The sequence below is a fragment of the Dipodomys merriami genome, unplaced genomic scaffold, assembly GCF_024711535.1.
Source record: "Dipodomys merriami isolate MVZ:Mamm:240054 unplaced genomic scaffold, mDipMer1.0.p SCAF_37, whole genome shotgun sequence".
Taxonomy (NCBI): Eukaryota; Metazoa; Chordata; class Mammalia; order Rodentia; family Heteromyidae; genus Dipodomys; species Dipodomys merriami.
In genome coordinates, this window is record NW_027205270.1 from 1,924,282 (window position 1) to 1,940,133 (window position 15,852).

The following is a 15,852-nucleotide window of genomic DNA, read 5'->3' on the forward strand; positions in this document are numbered from 1 at the left end:
TGAGAACACACTTAGAAGACACTCAGAATAGGAAAAGAACTCTTTCAACTCAAAAACAAAAGGGCAACTGACAAAAAAAAAAAAAAAAGGAAAAGAGACTGAATGTTTTCCAGAAAGATAAACAACCAATAACTTTACAAGAGAAGAATGACAATTAGGAAAATACAAATCAAAACTATAGTGATCTTGGCTAATGACACATGCTTGTAATCTCAGCACTCCTGGAGCTGGCAGATCATGAATTTAAGGCCAGATGAGGCTACAGAGCAAGACCCCACCACAAAAATAAACAAAAAAAACTGTGTGCTGGTGATTCATGCCTAGCTACACACACACACACACACACACACACACACACACACACACACACACACACACACACACACATTAGTCTGACATTAGTGTTGTTAAATTATGCTTTCTAAGTCATAAATACAATATTCAGCAATTAGAAAGATGAGATTAGCTGGTGCCCAAAGCTCAAATCCGGAATTCCTAGCTACTCAGGAGTCTGAGATCTGAGGATGGAGGTTCAAAGCCAGCCTGGGCAGGAAAGTCCCATAAGACACTTATCTCCAATTAACCACCAAAAAAACCGTAAGTGGTGCTGTGGCTCAAGTGGTAGAGCACTCGCCTTGAGCTGAGGAACAGTGCCCAGGCCCAGAGTTCAAGCCCCACGACTGACAAAAAGATGAGATGTGGTGGCATACACCTGTAATCTCAGCACAGGGGAGGCTAAGCTGGATCTTGAGTGTGAGAGCAGTTGTCTCAAAATTTAAAATTTGGAGTATGAGATAAAGGCTAGAGATGTAACTTAGCAGTAGAATGCTTACCTAGCATGATGCCCTGGGTTAGATTCCCAGCATTACAAAAATTAAGTTCATGATCTCTAGGATTCAAGTTCATACTCTTTAGGATGGCTAAGATAACAAAGATCCTAAGAATTATAGCTAAAGATATGGAGAAACTGAAACTATCATATATTGCTATGGGAAGGTAAAGTGGTACAGACTCTAGGTAAAAGTCTGACAGTTCCTCAGAGTATTAAACATGAGTCTAGAAGTTTCACTCCTAGATATATACCTAAGAAAAATGAAACCACATTCTACACCAAAAAAAGGTCAAAAAAGGTTTGTTTTTAACATTTTTCGTGGGTTTTTTTAGCATTTTAGTTTGTTCTTTTAGTTTCAGTATTCTTTAGTTTCAGTATTTCAGTTTGTTTCAGCATTGTTCTTAACAGCCCTAAAATAGAACACTGTATTTATGCATGAGCTAAAAGGGAAAGAAATTATGCCTTAGGTATATCACACAATGGAATATTATTCAGCAAGGAAAATAATAACAAGAATAATTTTTAAGTATGTAACTGGTATGTTACTATTGAATGAACCTTGAAAACATACTAACTTACAAAAGTATATTGTATGATTCCATTTATAGCAAATGTTCACAGGTCTAGAATAGGCAAATCCATAAAGGAAGAGAAAATAGAATAGTGACTTTTAAAGGGTTTAGGTTTCTTTTAGGAATGATGAAAATGTCCTAAAATTAGATTGTGGTAATTGTTGCACAATTCTCTGAATATACTAAAAGCCATTTAATTATACATGTTAAATGGGTAGATTCCATAATATATGAATTACATCTCAATAAAGCTATTGTTTAAATGGCAATATATTTCACTTTTAAAGTTTTAAAAATAAAATATTAATTAGTAATTAGACTGAATGGTAATCACTATTATCCAAAAAGAAAAGTGAGGAAATAACTTCTACTGGGTAAATATTACAAAATAAAAATAGAAATGGGATTTGAAAAATTAAAACAGGAGCCAGGTGTGCTGGAATAAGTCTCAGAAGCCCAGCACTCAGAAGTTCCAGGCCAGCCTGAGGCCACATAGGAAGTAAAATTTTGTCTCAAAGAAAAAAAAAAAAAAAAAAAGCTGGGAGCAGGTAGCTCATGCCTATAATACTGCTAGCCTTGAGCAGAAAGGACCAAGCATAGCATGAGGCTAAGTTCAAGCTCCATACCATACCAGCATAAAAGAAAGGAAGGAAAAGAAGGAGAAAGGGAGGGAGGGAGAGAAGGGAGAGAAGGGAGAGAAGGGAAAGAAGGGAGAGAAGGGAGAGAAGGAAGGAAAGAAGGAAGGAAGGAAGGAAGGAAGAAAGGAAGGAAGGAAGGAAGGAAAGAAGGAAGGAAGGAAAGAAGGAAGGAAGGAAGGAGAGAAGAGAAAGACAGAGAGAAAAGGGGAGGGAAAGAGGAAGGAAGGGAGGGAGGGAGAGAAGAGAGAGAGAAAGGGGAAATTGAAAATATGGGGTATTGTTCATGAGTGATTTACAATCAAAATTTAATTTTACTACAAAGCAGGAATCAATGCTACTTACAAACAGGACAAACACTAACATCTCATGAACTTCTCTACAAAAGTAGAACTTGCTAAGCTGGGAGACAAGCAAGAAGCTCAGGAAGTAGAACACCTGCATACCATGGGCCAGGCCCTGGTTCAAACACAGAAGGAAAGGGAAAAGGAAATCAAAGAGAAAGAGAAAGGAAAGAAAAAAGATGGACTTGCAGCTAACAAAATAATTTTTTAAATGAAGACAGAAGGAAAAGATGGCTGCTTTCTCAAAAGAATTTGCTTAGCAACAGCATCTATAAGTATGGAAATAAGTCTTTCAGATCTACCATGGAAAAAGAGGATTCCCTTATGACATATGGGAATCTACTACCATTTGCAGTATGTATGTTTCAATATTACAATATTAAAAATTATTGAAGCATGATAGCTCATGCCTTTAATCCTGGCTACTCAGAAGGCCAAGATCAAAGGATCAAGGTTTGAAGCCAGCCTGAGCAAAAAAAGTCCAAGAAATTCTACTTAAAAATTAAGCCAGGGCTGGGAAGGTGGCTCAGTGGTAGAGTACTTGCCTTGCATGCATGAGGCCCTGGGTTCAATTCCACAGCACCACATAAGCAGAAAAAGCCAGACGTGGCACTGTGGTTCAAGTGGAAGAGTGCTAGCCTTGAGCTGAAGAGCTGAGGGGCAGGGCCCAGGCCCAGTATTCAGGCCCCACGACCGGAAAAAAAAATTAAGCCAGGCTAGAAGCATGGTGCAAGTAGTAGAGCACCAAGTAGGCATGGTTCAAGTAGTAGGATAGTAGAGTAAGTAGTGTGAGTAAACTTGAGGCCTGAGTTCAAAGTTCCAGTACCAAAGAAAAAAAGAATACTTATTGCATAAAAAGTAAAGCTGGGAGAGAATGAGAGAACAGAAGACACTGTATGAAAGGAAACATACTCATTACCTGACTCATGTAATTGCAATCCCTCTGTATACCACCTTTGTAATAACAATATTTTTTTTTAAGTCAAGCTACCATGACTCCTCAAACAAAATAAAAGGATAAGACTGGAAGAATAAGGGCTGGGAAGGTGGCTCAGCGGTAGAGTGCTTGCCTTGTATTCATGAGGCCGAGTTCGATTCCTCAGCACCACATAAGTAGAAAAAGCTGGAAATGGTGCTGTGACTCAAGTGGTAGAGTGCTAACCTTGAGCTGAAGAGCTGAGCTGAAGGACAGTGCCCAGACCCAGAGTTTAGTCCCCACAACTGACAAAAAAAAAAAAAAAAGACTGGAAGAATAACTTGGTATTATAGCAAGAAAAGAAAGCAAACAGGGCTGGGAAGGTGGCTCAGTGGTAGAGCGCTTGCCTTGCATGCATGAGGCCCTGGGTTCGATTCCTCAGCACCATATAAGCAAAAAGAAAAAAGCCAGAAGCGGTGCTGTGGCTCAAATGGTAGAGCGGTAGCCTTAAGCTGAAGAGCTAAGGGACAGAGCCCAGGCCCAGAGTTCAGGCCCCACGACCAGACCCAAAAACAAAAACAAAAAAAAAAAAAGAAAAGAAAAGAAAGCAAACAATAATACACAAATAATATAGTTGGCAATAGAAAGAGTTGGGTTAGGTAACAGCCAAATGGATTTTTTTTTTGAAGACTTAAGAGTTTGAGGAATATCTAATATCTACTTCTCAATAGTTTCTCTTTTAAAAACCTATTCAGGATAGAATCTGATGCCATAAAAGAATCTATATAAGAATCTACTATAAAAATACTATCTGAAAAGATAAAACAAATAGAAAAGACATACTCTAAAGAGAAGTAGAGATTAAAAGGTAGAGTTGTGGGAGATTATGGAAGAAAGGCAGTTACATGATGGTCATGGAAAAACAGGAGATAATGGCAATGGAGGCTCAATCAGAGTAAGCCTGGGCTCTAAACATCAAGTCTTTGCATGCTGTTGCCTCTGGAAGACCTAAGGAAAAAGGTGAGATCATTCCCGATGACTATGGGCAGGGACAAGCTAAAGACAAAGACCAGTACTACTTGTATCATCAGATATTTATGTCATTGCACTTTTTCCGTCTGAGCTAAGATTCAGTTATCTCTCAAGAAAAGAAGAAACCATAAATCAAAATCCTCTAATAAAGATACAAAGAGTGAGGAAAGCCAACTAAAGCTGGCAGTGATTCTTCCAACAGATAGAAACAGAGACAAAGAGAGAGAGAGAAAGAAAGAAACAGTCTCCTTAGGACAAAAGATCCCTTAAACTGGGCCCATGCCTGTAATCCTAGCTACTGAGAAGGCTGAGATCTGGAAGACTGAAGTTCAAACCCAGCAAGGGCAGAAGAGTCCCTGACAGTCTATCTCCAACAAAAACTTGCAAAAAAAAAAAAAAAAAGCAAGTTTGGCCAGGCAACCCAGGCAGAAAGCCAACCCAGGCAGAAAAGTGCTTGCGAGACTCATCTCCAATTAACTACTCAAAAAAACCAGAAGTGATGCTAACGCTCAAAGTGGTGGAGCGCTAGCTAGCATTGAACAAAAGAGCTCAGAGACAATGCCCAGGCCCGGGGTTCAAGCCCCACAAAAGCCAAAAAAAAAAAAAAAAAAGCTTGGTGGTGAGACTAAAGTGAGAGAGCAAACAAGTCTTTTGAGTCTAAACCCTAGGACAGACTATTTAAAAAAATAAAAAAATAAAAAAACTACCTTAAGTGATTCACAAAATCCAATGTTCCAGTGGAAAAGAACTCAGTGATGATAGTGACAAAAATTTGAGGGAAATTTACTAGACAATTTTAGTCAAAATACTAGAAAAACTATGGGCTGGATATGTGGCTTAACTGGTAGAACTGTAGCAAATACAAAGCCCTGAATCCAAACCTTAGTAAAACACACACACACACACACACACACACACACACACACACACACACACACACACACACACACACACACACACACACACACACACACACACACACACACACACACACACACACACCAGCAAGATACCACAAAATCAAAGTCAAAATTCAGCTGGTACAAATACACATTACTATTTGGTTGACAGTTAAAAATAAATAAATAAATTACAATAAAGTAAGTAGATAACACTACATTAAAGTCATTCATCATATTAAACAAGAATATGAGAAAGTTTCCTAAAAACTCTGGTAAAACCAATTGCTCCAGTAGGAGCTTAGGTAGAATGCCAATGAAGCTCAGCAGTTAAATTTCTTAACAGAACACAGCTTTCTCAGTTACACTACTAACATTAGCTTTTATGAAAAACAAGCATTAGTAGCCACTAATAATGTACTTGGGAGAATATTAGTGAGAAACCTTTATTATAAAACTAGTCTATGAATGAGAATCACTGACCTTTAAGAGATTAGGCACATGGAAAATGAGGAAGTAGAGGTATGGCTCAAGTGGTAGAGTGAAAAAGCCAAGGGACAGTGCCCAGGCCCTGAGTTCAAACCCCAATAAGGGGAAATGAGAGTAATATAATAGTCATGATCATAACGCAATGAAGGAAAAAAGCAAGTGTATAGAAGGACTTCAAAAAAAAAGAAAGCTGAAAGTCACTTTAAATAGGGGTTGGGGATATAGCTCAATGGTACAGCCCTTGCTTGCATGCCCAGGGTTCCTTCCAGCAGATGGGAGGCACAGGAAAAGCCAAACTACTCAGGATAGCACTAAGAAAACTACTAACATTGTGCCCCAAGAGAAGGAAGCTGTGCAGATGTAGAGTGGTCCTCAGTCTGTTCTTCCTTCAGTCACTCTTTCCTGAGCTAACTCTCCCCATGAAAAAGTCCACAGTAAGTACTTTGTGAAACCAGGAGCAGTGGCCCCAAACTTTACAAGGAAAATAAGATAATTGTCTATGTATTAACTACATGGAGCTCACAATGCATTAAAGAAAAGATGAGGGTGAAATAGTTCCAAAGCACCAGGAAACTGAAGAGACAGGAAAAAGTGGCTCAAAATTAGGCCTGGTGAGTAAGTATCAACAGGAAGTACAATAGATGTAACCCTCAACTGAGGCAGAGTAACAGCTGTCCGTGTGTGGGATGGAGATACAGCTCAGTGATGGGGTGCTGACTATTATACTGCAAAACATTAGGTTGCATCTCCACCACTGGAAAAAAGAAAAGGAAAGAAAGAAAGAAAAGGGGGTGGGGACAGGGATGGTTGGATCCAGATTGCCTGAGTAGGAATCTTGGAGTCCACTTTACTCTCTCTGACCATGGACAAGTCACTTAACCTCTCTATAACTCATCTGTAAAATAAAAGTACTGTAATAATAGTTCCAGCCTAATAGATGTGTTAATTTGTAAATCACTTAGCACAATGTCTTTCTCTCTATAGACAGACCGAGATAGAGATGTGCTATTTAAGCCAAGTTGAGGAAGGTCAGGGTTTATGTGTACATCCCCAAATAAAATTGGAGGTGTACATGCAAAGCAATAGTAACTAGGGGATGTGAGGAGGGAAAACTGTACTCCGCGATAAGAATACAATGGGTTGCACCTTGAGGAGCGGTCTATGTGACAGAGTTTAGGGAGCACCAGTTTACAGGAACGAGGCACTAGCGGAAGGAAACTTCCTTTCAGGCCCTAAGATTTTCAAGGACTCTTTCTCGAGAAGTAGTTAAGATTTGAAGGCAAGAGTTAAATTTCGAGCAACAGACCGGGGAGTGAAATGCTGTTCGGTCACAACAGTGGGACTCAGGGCTACGGCAGAATGGGGTTTGAATCGGATAGGGAAGGAGGATGTCCCCAGGGGCAAGATCTGCCACCATCTGTCGGACGATCTCCCTGGCTCCCCGGCTCGGGGCCAGCCTCGGAGGGAGAACAAGGCTGCCCCGCCGACGGAGGCAGAGGGAGTCTCCTAAGTAACCAGGGGGTGAAGCGCGGGCGGTGAGGAGAGGACCCCACGTCGGGCTGCGCAGAGACCCGCCCCGGAGCAGGATGCAGGTCGCCAGCGGGTCTCTCTCCTCAGGGAGTGGCCGGCGCCGGCCCTGTGGGGGCCGGCTCACACTGCGGTCCAGAGGAGCCCGCCCGGGTCCTGTCCGTGCCCGCCCGTCCAGGGCCCGGTAACCCGGGTACCTGAGCGTGGGCCCGATGCAGGCCGTGTCGGTGCTCTCGATCTCTCGCAGGATCCGCTCGTGCTCTGCCGCCGTCTCCAGGCTCTCCGCCTCCGCCATCTTACTCCGCTCCATAGGATGGGGGCGCCCGGCACAGCGTCCCCTCCCTCAGTCAGGATCACCTTTCGCACCCTCACACTACCTCTCTCACCCAAGGCTGCACAGCCGCCCCAGCCGCCAGCAACCCACAGGATGAACCCTCCCTCAGGCTCGGCACGCCCCCGGTGTCATCACGCTCGCGACGTCCCGCGCAATGTTCGCTGGGATTTGTAGTTCCCCGAGAGCTGCGAGCTGGGTTCCGTTCATTTATTCATTGAATCCATAAATACCTGTTGAAAGCGCACAATAAATCAGGAGTGCTTAATGACATCGTTGTATATGGGGATAATCAAGCCAGTGAATGGCACTAGACCTGCAAACCCTTGCTTATCGCCGTTTTTGAGAAGTGCAAAAGACTCCCTTCACGCATTTTTTTTTTTTAAGGATTAACTAGATGACAGAGATCTCACAGTGTATCTTACAGGAGGGAATGCTCCAGAATTCCGAAGTATGGTCTAAGGCAGAACGTGGCTGAAATATAGCTTACATTGATCAGTGCGGAATGTTTCATTGATACAGGTCTTCCTTGGAAGGTTAAAGGGTGTGACTACGAGTTACTCCCAGACAGCCAGCAAGAATTTAATTTGCACTACTGTGTAAAGAAGTAGTCATAATAAATGAGACTGGAGAAAACATGTGAAGAGCCTTAAATTCTAGGCAAATAAATTTGCACTTTATTCTAGTGGGTCTACCAATCCAGCAACCAACTAGAGCAGAAGTACCTACATTTTTTTTTTTCAGTACAAAAGTCCAATCTGGAGATTCTGGTCTAGTCATCTGCATGTCATAAACTCCCCCAGAATACAAATTAAAAATAAAAGTTATTGATAAGTGGCTTACATTTTTACTAACATAATGAATGGAAAATCATTATAGTTTTTATTTTGTTTTGTTTTGTTTTTTGGTCAGTCGTAGGGGCTGAACTCTGGGCCTGGACCCTGTCCCTTAGCTCCTCAGCTCAAGGCTAGTGCACTACCACTTGAGCCACAGCAGCACTTCCGGCTTTCTTATGCTTATGTGGTGCTGAGGAATCAAACCAAGGGTCTCATGCATGTGAGGCAAGCACTCTACCACTAAGCCAACTTCCCAGACCTACCCAGGTTTTGTTTTGTTTTGTTTGTTGTTGTTGTTGTTGTTGTTGTTTAAAGAAGTGGAGAGTAATTTGACCAGAATCTCACAGCCTTAGGAAATTTGATCAATTTTAAGTACACAAGATGTGCAGATGGAGATAGATGTGGTAGGAAATGGTAAAGCCTGAACCAGTGGAGTAGCCTTGAGAATGAAAGAGAACAGACAGATAAGAATAACAGTGTAAAAGGGGAATTGTCAGGATTTTACTGGATACCAGGAGGAAATTGTTAAGTACTTAAGGTTTAGAACCAAAGTGACTGAAAGAATAGTGTGGTAATCAACTGAAAAAGATCTGTGAGAACAAGACTAAATAACTAATGGTGCAGCCATAGTATGAATGATTATGCAATCTTTAAACAAAGAAAAGAACATATTAAAAAACTGTCTTTAAATTACACTAGTGAGTAGGAAAAAAACAAAGCATGAAACAATATATAGATTGTGTTTCCATTTTTAAGAATAAATATTTAAAGAACAGTAGGAGGGAGAATGCAGTCATAAATTTCAACGCACATCCTACAAAATTACAAAAATTGAGAGAAGAGATGAGGTCAGGAAGGATGGGGGAGAATGACAAAAGGGGTAAAACTGATCAAGATGCATTGTATTCATAAGCTGTTTGTTGGATGGCAAGTCCTTGATACAACTACTTAAAGATAATTTTAACATAATAATATTTTAAAGGATATTCAAGATGGGAACACGTGGCTCATGCCACCTGAGGATTGAGCCATTTTGGGCAAGAAAGTCAATATGACTCTTATCTCCAGGTAACCACCAAAATGCCAAAAGTGGTAGAGGCAGCATTGAGCAAAAAAGCTAAGGAACAGCACTCAAGCCTTGAGTTCGAGCCTCAGTACTGACAAATAAAATGAAATCAAATAAAAGAATAAATATTTAACTGGGTTTGGTGGTATATGACCGTAATCACAGCAATCAGAATACTTAGGAAAGAGGAATGAGTGGCTAAGGCCAGCCTAGCCTACGTGAATGGATCATGTCTCTAAAAAAAGTTTTTCTTTTTTTTTGGGGGGGGGGTCCGGTCGTGGGGCCTGAACTCTGGGCCTGGGCGCTGTCCCTCAGCTCTTCAGCTCAAGGCTAGCGCTCTACCACTTGAGCCACAGCGCCACTTTGGCTTTTTTCTTATGTGGTGCTGAGGAATCGAACCCAGGGCCTCAGGCATGCAAGGCAAGCGCTCTACCACTGAGCCAACTTCCCAGCCCCCCAAAAAACTTTAAAGAATAATACTATATTCTAATATAAGCACATAAAATATTACAGATACAGAATATTTCTGAAAGGCTGTTAATCACAGTGGCAGTTAGGAGAAGGACTGAAAGGGAAAGACTGAAAGGGGAGGGAGGTAATTTTGTTACCCTTGGACATATTTTGCTTGCTTAATAAAAGTAGTAATCAACTAAGAATATTTTTTTTAATTTTTTAAAAGAAATAAACTAAGAAGAGAAAGGACGAGTCCTGGTTTGCAGAAACAGAGCAAGTTGCTAAACCTGTCTGTTTCTAAGTAATCCCTAGGTGTCCTCATTTTATTCCATTACTCATGCTAAAGCAATTTCAAATGGATGTAGGAAGGGTCAGGAGAATATAGAGCCTGCCTCTCACAGTTCTAAAGGTCTCTTGAAATATATGACAAAGGACCCTTCAGGCACCCATTTTATTATCTCACTCAGCAAAAAACTCCAACCCATCACAGGAGCCTGATTGGTGTAGAGACCAGACATACATCGGCAGTTTTGGGGGGTTTTGTTTTGCTTTTTTTGTTTGTTTGTGGGGTTTTTTTGCTGTTGTTTTTGTTTGTTTGTTAACTACCAAGGACACAAGACCCAACTCTTACCAATAAATATGTAAGAGTCCAGAAGGACTGGCATAGGAAAGTTCCGATGAACTTGGACTGCCAAAATTAATGCCCTTCAAATAGAACAAATAGCAGGTAAGTATGGAGCAACTTGGAGAACACTGGACTAAGAATCAGAGTCCCGGCCAGTTCCAGGTGGCTCAGGCCTGTAATCCTAGTTACTTGGGAGGCTGAGGTCTGAGGATTTCATTTTGAAGCCAGGCTAGGCAGGAGTCTATTAGACTCTTGCCTCTAACCACCAAAAAAGCCAGAAGTGGAGCTGTGGCTCAAGTGGTAGAATTCTAGCCTTGAGTGAAAAAGCTACAGCACAGTGCTCAAGCCCTGATTTCAAGCCCCAGTACCAGCATACACACACACACACACACACACACACACACACACACACACACACACACACACACACACACACACACACACACACACACACTCAGAGCCCCTTTGATTCACTCCCAGCATTAGGAGCTAGCAATTGTATCAGATGCAGGACCTTTTGTCTATATTGAATTTCTAACCCAAACATTTAAATATGTGTCTCCAGTGGTCCAGTGCTTACCTAACATGTATAGGCCTTGGGTTTGATACCCAACAATGCAAAAATAATTAAGTAATGTTTAAAATTAAAATAAACTGTATAGTTTCCAGATGCTTCTGATACAGTTGACTTTGGATCAGTGGAATCATTAGCATAAAGCACATGTTCATTGCCCTGTATTTATGACTCTTCACAAACAGTCTCCAAGGTAGCTTTCCAGGCACAATAAACAAAGGATGCAGTTCATATCTGCCAACTTCATTTAATCCTTACAACAAAGCTCCTTGACAATTGATACTTTGTATCTCACTTTAAACAGGAGAAAGCTGAGATTTTAGGTAGTATCCCAGATCTGATATCCAGTAAGTAATGAAACTGATATTCAGACAGATCCACCTGATTCCAAGGCTCATTTCTTGATCATTTGTCTGGTCTGTCCCACCCACATCCACCACAGTCTGGAGTTTATTGCACCAGCTTAAACAAATCATTCTGCCTCTCTGCATCTGTTTCCACATGAGTAAAATGGCTTGTATTATTTCCCCCTTCCACATCACCTTGGCGATCTCTTCACAGAACCCCACCCTTCCATTCACTCACTTAGAACAACTGATTTTCTCTTTCACTGGAGATGACTAAATCAGGAACCTCCCCACACTCCTCTGTCAATAAACTGTTGGTCCAAGAGCCTGGTTTTGACACTCTCCTCATTTGAGGTCTGGGGCATCAAGTACACTGTAATTATCATAATACTCGTGTTCCTCAAAAATTCTATCACTTGGAAGCTTCATTATTCATGAATAATGAGTAATAGTGGCACATGCCTATATAATTTCACGTAGGAGGCTGAGGCACTGGGATGGTAAGTTTAAATCCAGTCTGAGCATGACTCTGGCTCAAAAAGTACAAGAGGCCGGCTGCCGGTGGCTCACACCTGTAATCCTAGCTGCTCAAGAGGCTGAGATCTGAGGTTTGCTGTTCGAAGCCAGCAGGAAAGTCCGCGTTAGGTGTGCCCAGGAAAAAGGTCCCTTTCCCTTTGCTCTTCTTGGGTGCACATGTGGTTCCTTCCCTAGAAGCATAGGCCCAGCATTGGTAACCCAGGTAACTGGCGAACCTGGGGGTAGTGGGAGGTCCCCAGGTTCTGAGGTCTTCCCTGCGGCCACACCTCCTCTGGCCTCTTCCTATCAGTCCCTATCACAGTTCCCCCGCTTTTGTTTTCTTGCAACCTATCCCTTGTCCCTTGCCCCACTTCCCCGCTTCCTTCCATTTCCCCTCCTCTACATCCTTTGCACCCCTGCACTCCTCCATCTTGTGCAGGCTGGCAGTGTGCTCTCCCTCCAATAAACTCTTTTCTGCCTGAACCATGTGGCAGTCTCTTATCTCCAATAAACTACTCAGAAAAAGCCAGAAATGGTGGTAAGGCTCAAGTGGTAGAGTGCTAGCCTTTGAGCACAAAGAGGCTCAGGAGACAGAGCCCAGGCCCTGAGTTCAAACCCCAGGACTGGCAAAACAAAAAACAAAAAAACATAAAAGTGAAAAATAGGAGCTATCAGTGCGCAGCGCGGCTGCGGGAGGAATTTGGAGGTTGCTCCCCTAACGTTCTCTAGAAAAGCGGCATCTGCAAAGCGATGTCCATCATGCTCTCTTTCTACATGTTTGACCACCCCATTTGCAGGGTCTTCCAGAATCGCTTCTCCCCCCAGTAGCGCTGCTTCTCCATATCCGTGCTAGCCGGGCCCAATGACAGGTTAGATGGTCAGATGTGGAGAAAGGAGGGAAGATTATTACGGATCCCTCAGCCCTCGATCAACTCTGCCGTCTTAACATTACCTATCCCATGCTGTTCAAGCTGTTGGATAAGAATTCGGACGGCATAACGCACTGTGGTGTGCTGGAGTTTAACTCCCCCACTGGATCATGCAAAATTTGTTGTTGGAAGAAGGTAGCCTGGTTCAGGTGGGAAGTATGAACCTTCAAGTGGCCACCTATTACACATTCCAGCCTTAGAAACAAGACTTTTTGGACATCACCAACCCCAAAGCAGTATTAGAAAATGCATTGAGAAACTTTGCCTGTCTCACTACCGGAGATAGGATTGTCATAAACTACAATGAGAAGATCTATGAACTGCGTGCGTGTGATGGAAACCAAACCTGACATGAATGTAGACGTTGATGCTCCCCTGGCCTACAAAGAACCCGAAAGACAAATTCCTCAGCAGGAGTCAGTAAGAATATGAAGCTGACCACGGTGGTGTGCTGGAGAGCTGGGCTTTCGGCCTTCTCTGGCTCAGGGAATAGACTGGATGGAAAAAAGAAAGGAGTGGAACACATTCCCTCCCCAATCAAACTCAGAAACATTAAAAGAGGAATTCCCAATTATGAATTTAAACTTGGTAGGAATACTTTAATCAGAAAGTCATATCCACTGATGAAAAAGGTTGAAGAAGATGAAGCTGGAGGCAGATTTGTTGCCTTCTCTGGAGAAGGACAATCACTGTACAGAAAGGGAAGAAAGAGAAAGCCTTAAGTCAGGTATATTGGCCCATTGGAAATAAAAGAACCCATTGCAATATATGGCTTTTAGTTACTGGTTCTGAGAGAATGCTTACTTAAGGTTTGTTTAGAGTTTCCTAAAAATTACAAAGTTTGACCTGGATGTGGAACAGCAGGCCTTGTATGCTTAATTTGGGGAAGGAGAAGGAGGTACCTCTGAAGTCCCATAGATGGCTACCTCAGCTACTTCATGCTGTCAGCTCAAGTCTCAACAGAGTTCCCTAGTTTCTGACAAAACCAGTGGAGGGGACTGAATTGGGCTGGGGGGGGGCGGTATTCTTTCTTCCTCTTATGTTTCCTTTTCTCATGCCAGTTACATAGACATTGTCTTTGGCCTAGAAAAAAAAAAGTGGTTTAAGTAGACAGGTACTCTAGAAATAGTGGCTTTTCCACTACTCCTTTGCAATTTAAGTATTAGAGATAAGGTATTTCTAATTTTATTTCCAAAAATGCACTGTCAGAAGGAAAATCCAATCCAAACAAGTTCAAATCTTTTTAATACAGAAATTATTTCAGACAGAAGTAGTTGATTCCTTAATGAATCTGTTCCATAATAAAACAACTCCATGATGAAGCCAAATGTTAATGTTAGGACAAATAAATGATAAAGATATGCTTCTTTTCCCCTAAAAATAAAAGTGAAAAATAAATGTTGCCACATAGTTGTTTTGGTCCTCACTCAATTCTCTGCCATCATCTGTGGGTGATTCTTCACAGTCAGCAAGGATAATCCATTCGACAGACTGCAGCCCCACCAACTTGTTCATAGCTCACTTTTACTTTAGTATTCTATAAATACCTCAGCACTGCAAAAAATGTATTCTATAAACATTGTTCTGCCCCAAAGGCTACAAACTATGAAAACCCTCTCTCTCAATTCTTGTCCCCTCCACCTTTAACTCTATCTAATTTCTATGGAACTTTGACTTAAATCCTGATGTTTGTGCCAGTCTCCATGTAACTATTAGCATTTTCCTCTTCTAACTTTGGCTTTCTTCTATCTAGAATTACAATTCAAAAAGATCTAAGTTTGATTTCTGGGTTCTCCATCAATTATCATGTGATTTGGGGTAAATTACATGGATTCCCCAAACTATAGGGTTTTTTTGCTTGTCTGTTTGTTTGTTTTTAACAGAATACCAAGTTTATTACCCCCATTCAGTGGTTCCTGGGGTTTTGATGTTAAGTCATACATAATTCGGGAAATACCAGGAACCTTCTTAATCTCAGTGACCATCTTTAGCACCACCTCCACGGGGATCTCATTGCCAGGAGTTGCCAGTATATCAGTCATGAAGTCACTTGTAATGAAGTCCGAATAACCACAGATATCTGGCAGGAAGGCTGCTTCTGGAGTGGGTCCCCATCAAAATGCAATGGTGTCAAAATCACTGGCATCTGGCTGATTTTCCCAACATACCCACACTCCCTGAGGATGTTATGAGCCTCAAAATCAGCTTGGCGCAAAGTATTGAGCACCCCAGTTGTCAAGAAGGTGGGAGTGACATCTGTAGGAGGTTCTTTGACCAGTGGGCCAAAGATATAGACAAGTCTGTTGATGTTGTGACACATTTGAGGTATGAGCCTAGCAAGGAAAATAAGAGATTCCCAGTCCAGCTCATCTAGGAAGGAAGGAAGGGAGGGAGGAAGGAAGGAAGAAAAAGGGTTTTCTACAAGATTTTAACTGCTATCTACATGTATTCCCATGAACCCCTAAGTTGAATTCTCCTTTAACACAATCTTTCACCATAGCCACATTACCAACCTCTTTCCCTTCTATTGTGGTGGGGGTGGGGGGAACTATAACTGTGACAACTATCACCACAGCATATGCTGCTCAATATCGTTTTTTCCATAAGAAACAACCAGTCACTCTTGGACTTGCATTCCTGCTTACAGCATCCATTTATAACTCTTTCTTCTCTACATAAGATGCTAGGTCTGCTGCTTTTCATTCTTAACATTTGTGCTAATGCACCTCATTGACAAAACCACCATCCATTTATGAAATTCTCAACTTTTTTCCCCTTTACCATCTTCTCATTGAATCTAGCTTCCACATATGGGAGACAACATGTGTCCTTTGTCTCTCTGGATCTAACTTACTTCACTTAACATAATTTTTTCCCAGTACATCCATTTCTTTGCAAATGATTTTCACAGGATTCTTCCCAATGAATG

General features: G+C 41.7%; 1 protein-coding gene and 1 pseudogene across 4 annotated transcripts in view; one reads left to right on the top strand and one right to left on the bottom strand.

Annotated features, from left to right (window-relative positions):
* The window catches only part of Exoc6b (exocyst complex component 6B), a 522,886-nt gene extending 515,213 nt beyond the window's left edge, over window positions 1-7,673 (bottom strand). For all 4 annotated transcript variants that reach the window (XR_011365308.1, XM_069988972.1, XM_069988970.1 and 1 more), the window contains exon 1: window positions 7,444-7,673. Coding sequence is in view for 3 of the 4 variants with exons in the window: in XM_069988972.1 (XP_069845073.1) it covers window positions 7,444-7,556 (113 nt within the window). In the remaining variant the exon portion in view is untranslated. The remainder of the gene's footprint in view (window positions 1-7,443) is intronic.
* A 5,080-nt stretch (window positions 7,674-12,753) lies between these two features.
* Window positions 12,754-13,645, top strand: LOC138804597 (ubiquitin recognition factor in ER-associated degradation protein 1 pseudogene; annotated as a pseudogene).
* Window positions 13,646-15,852: the final 2,207 nt, after the last annotated feature.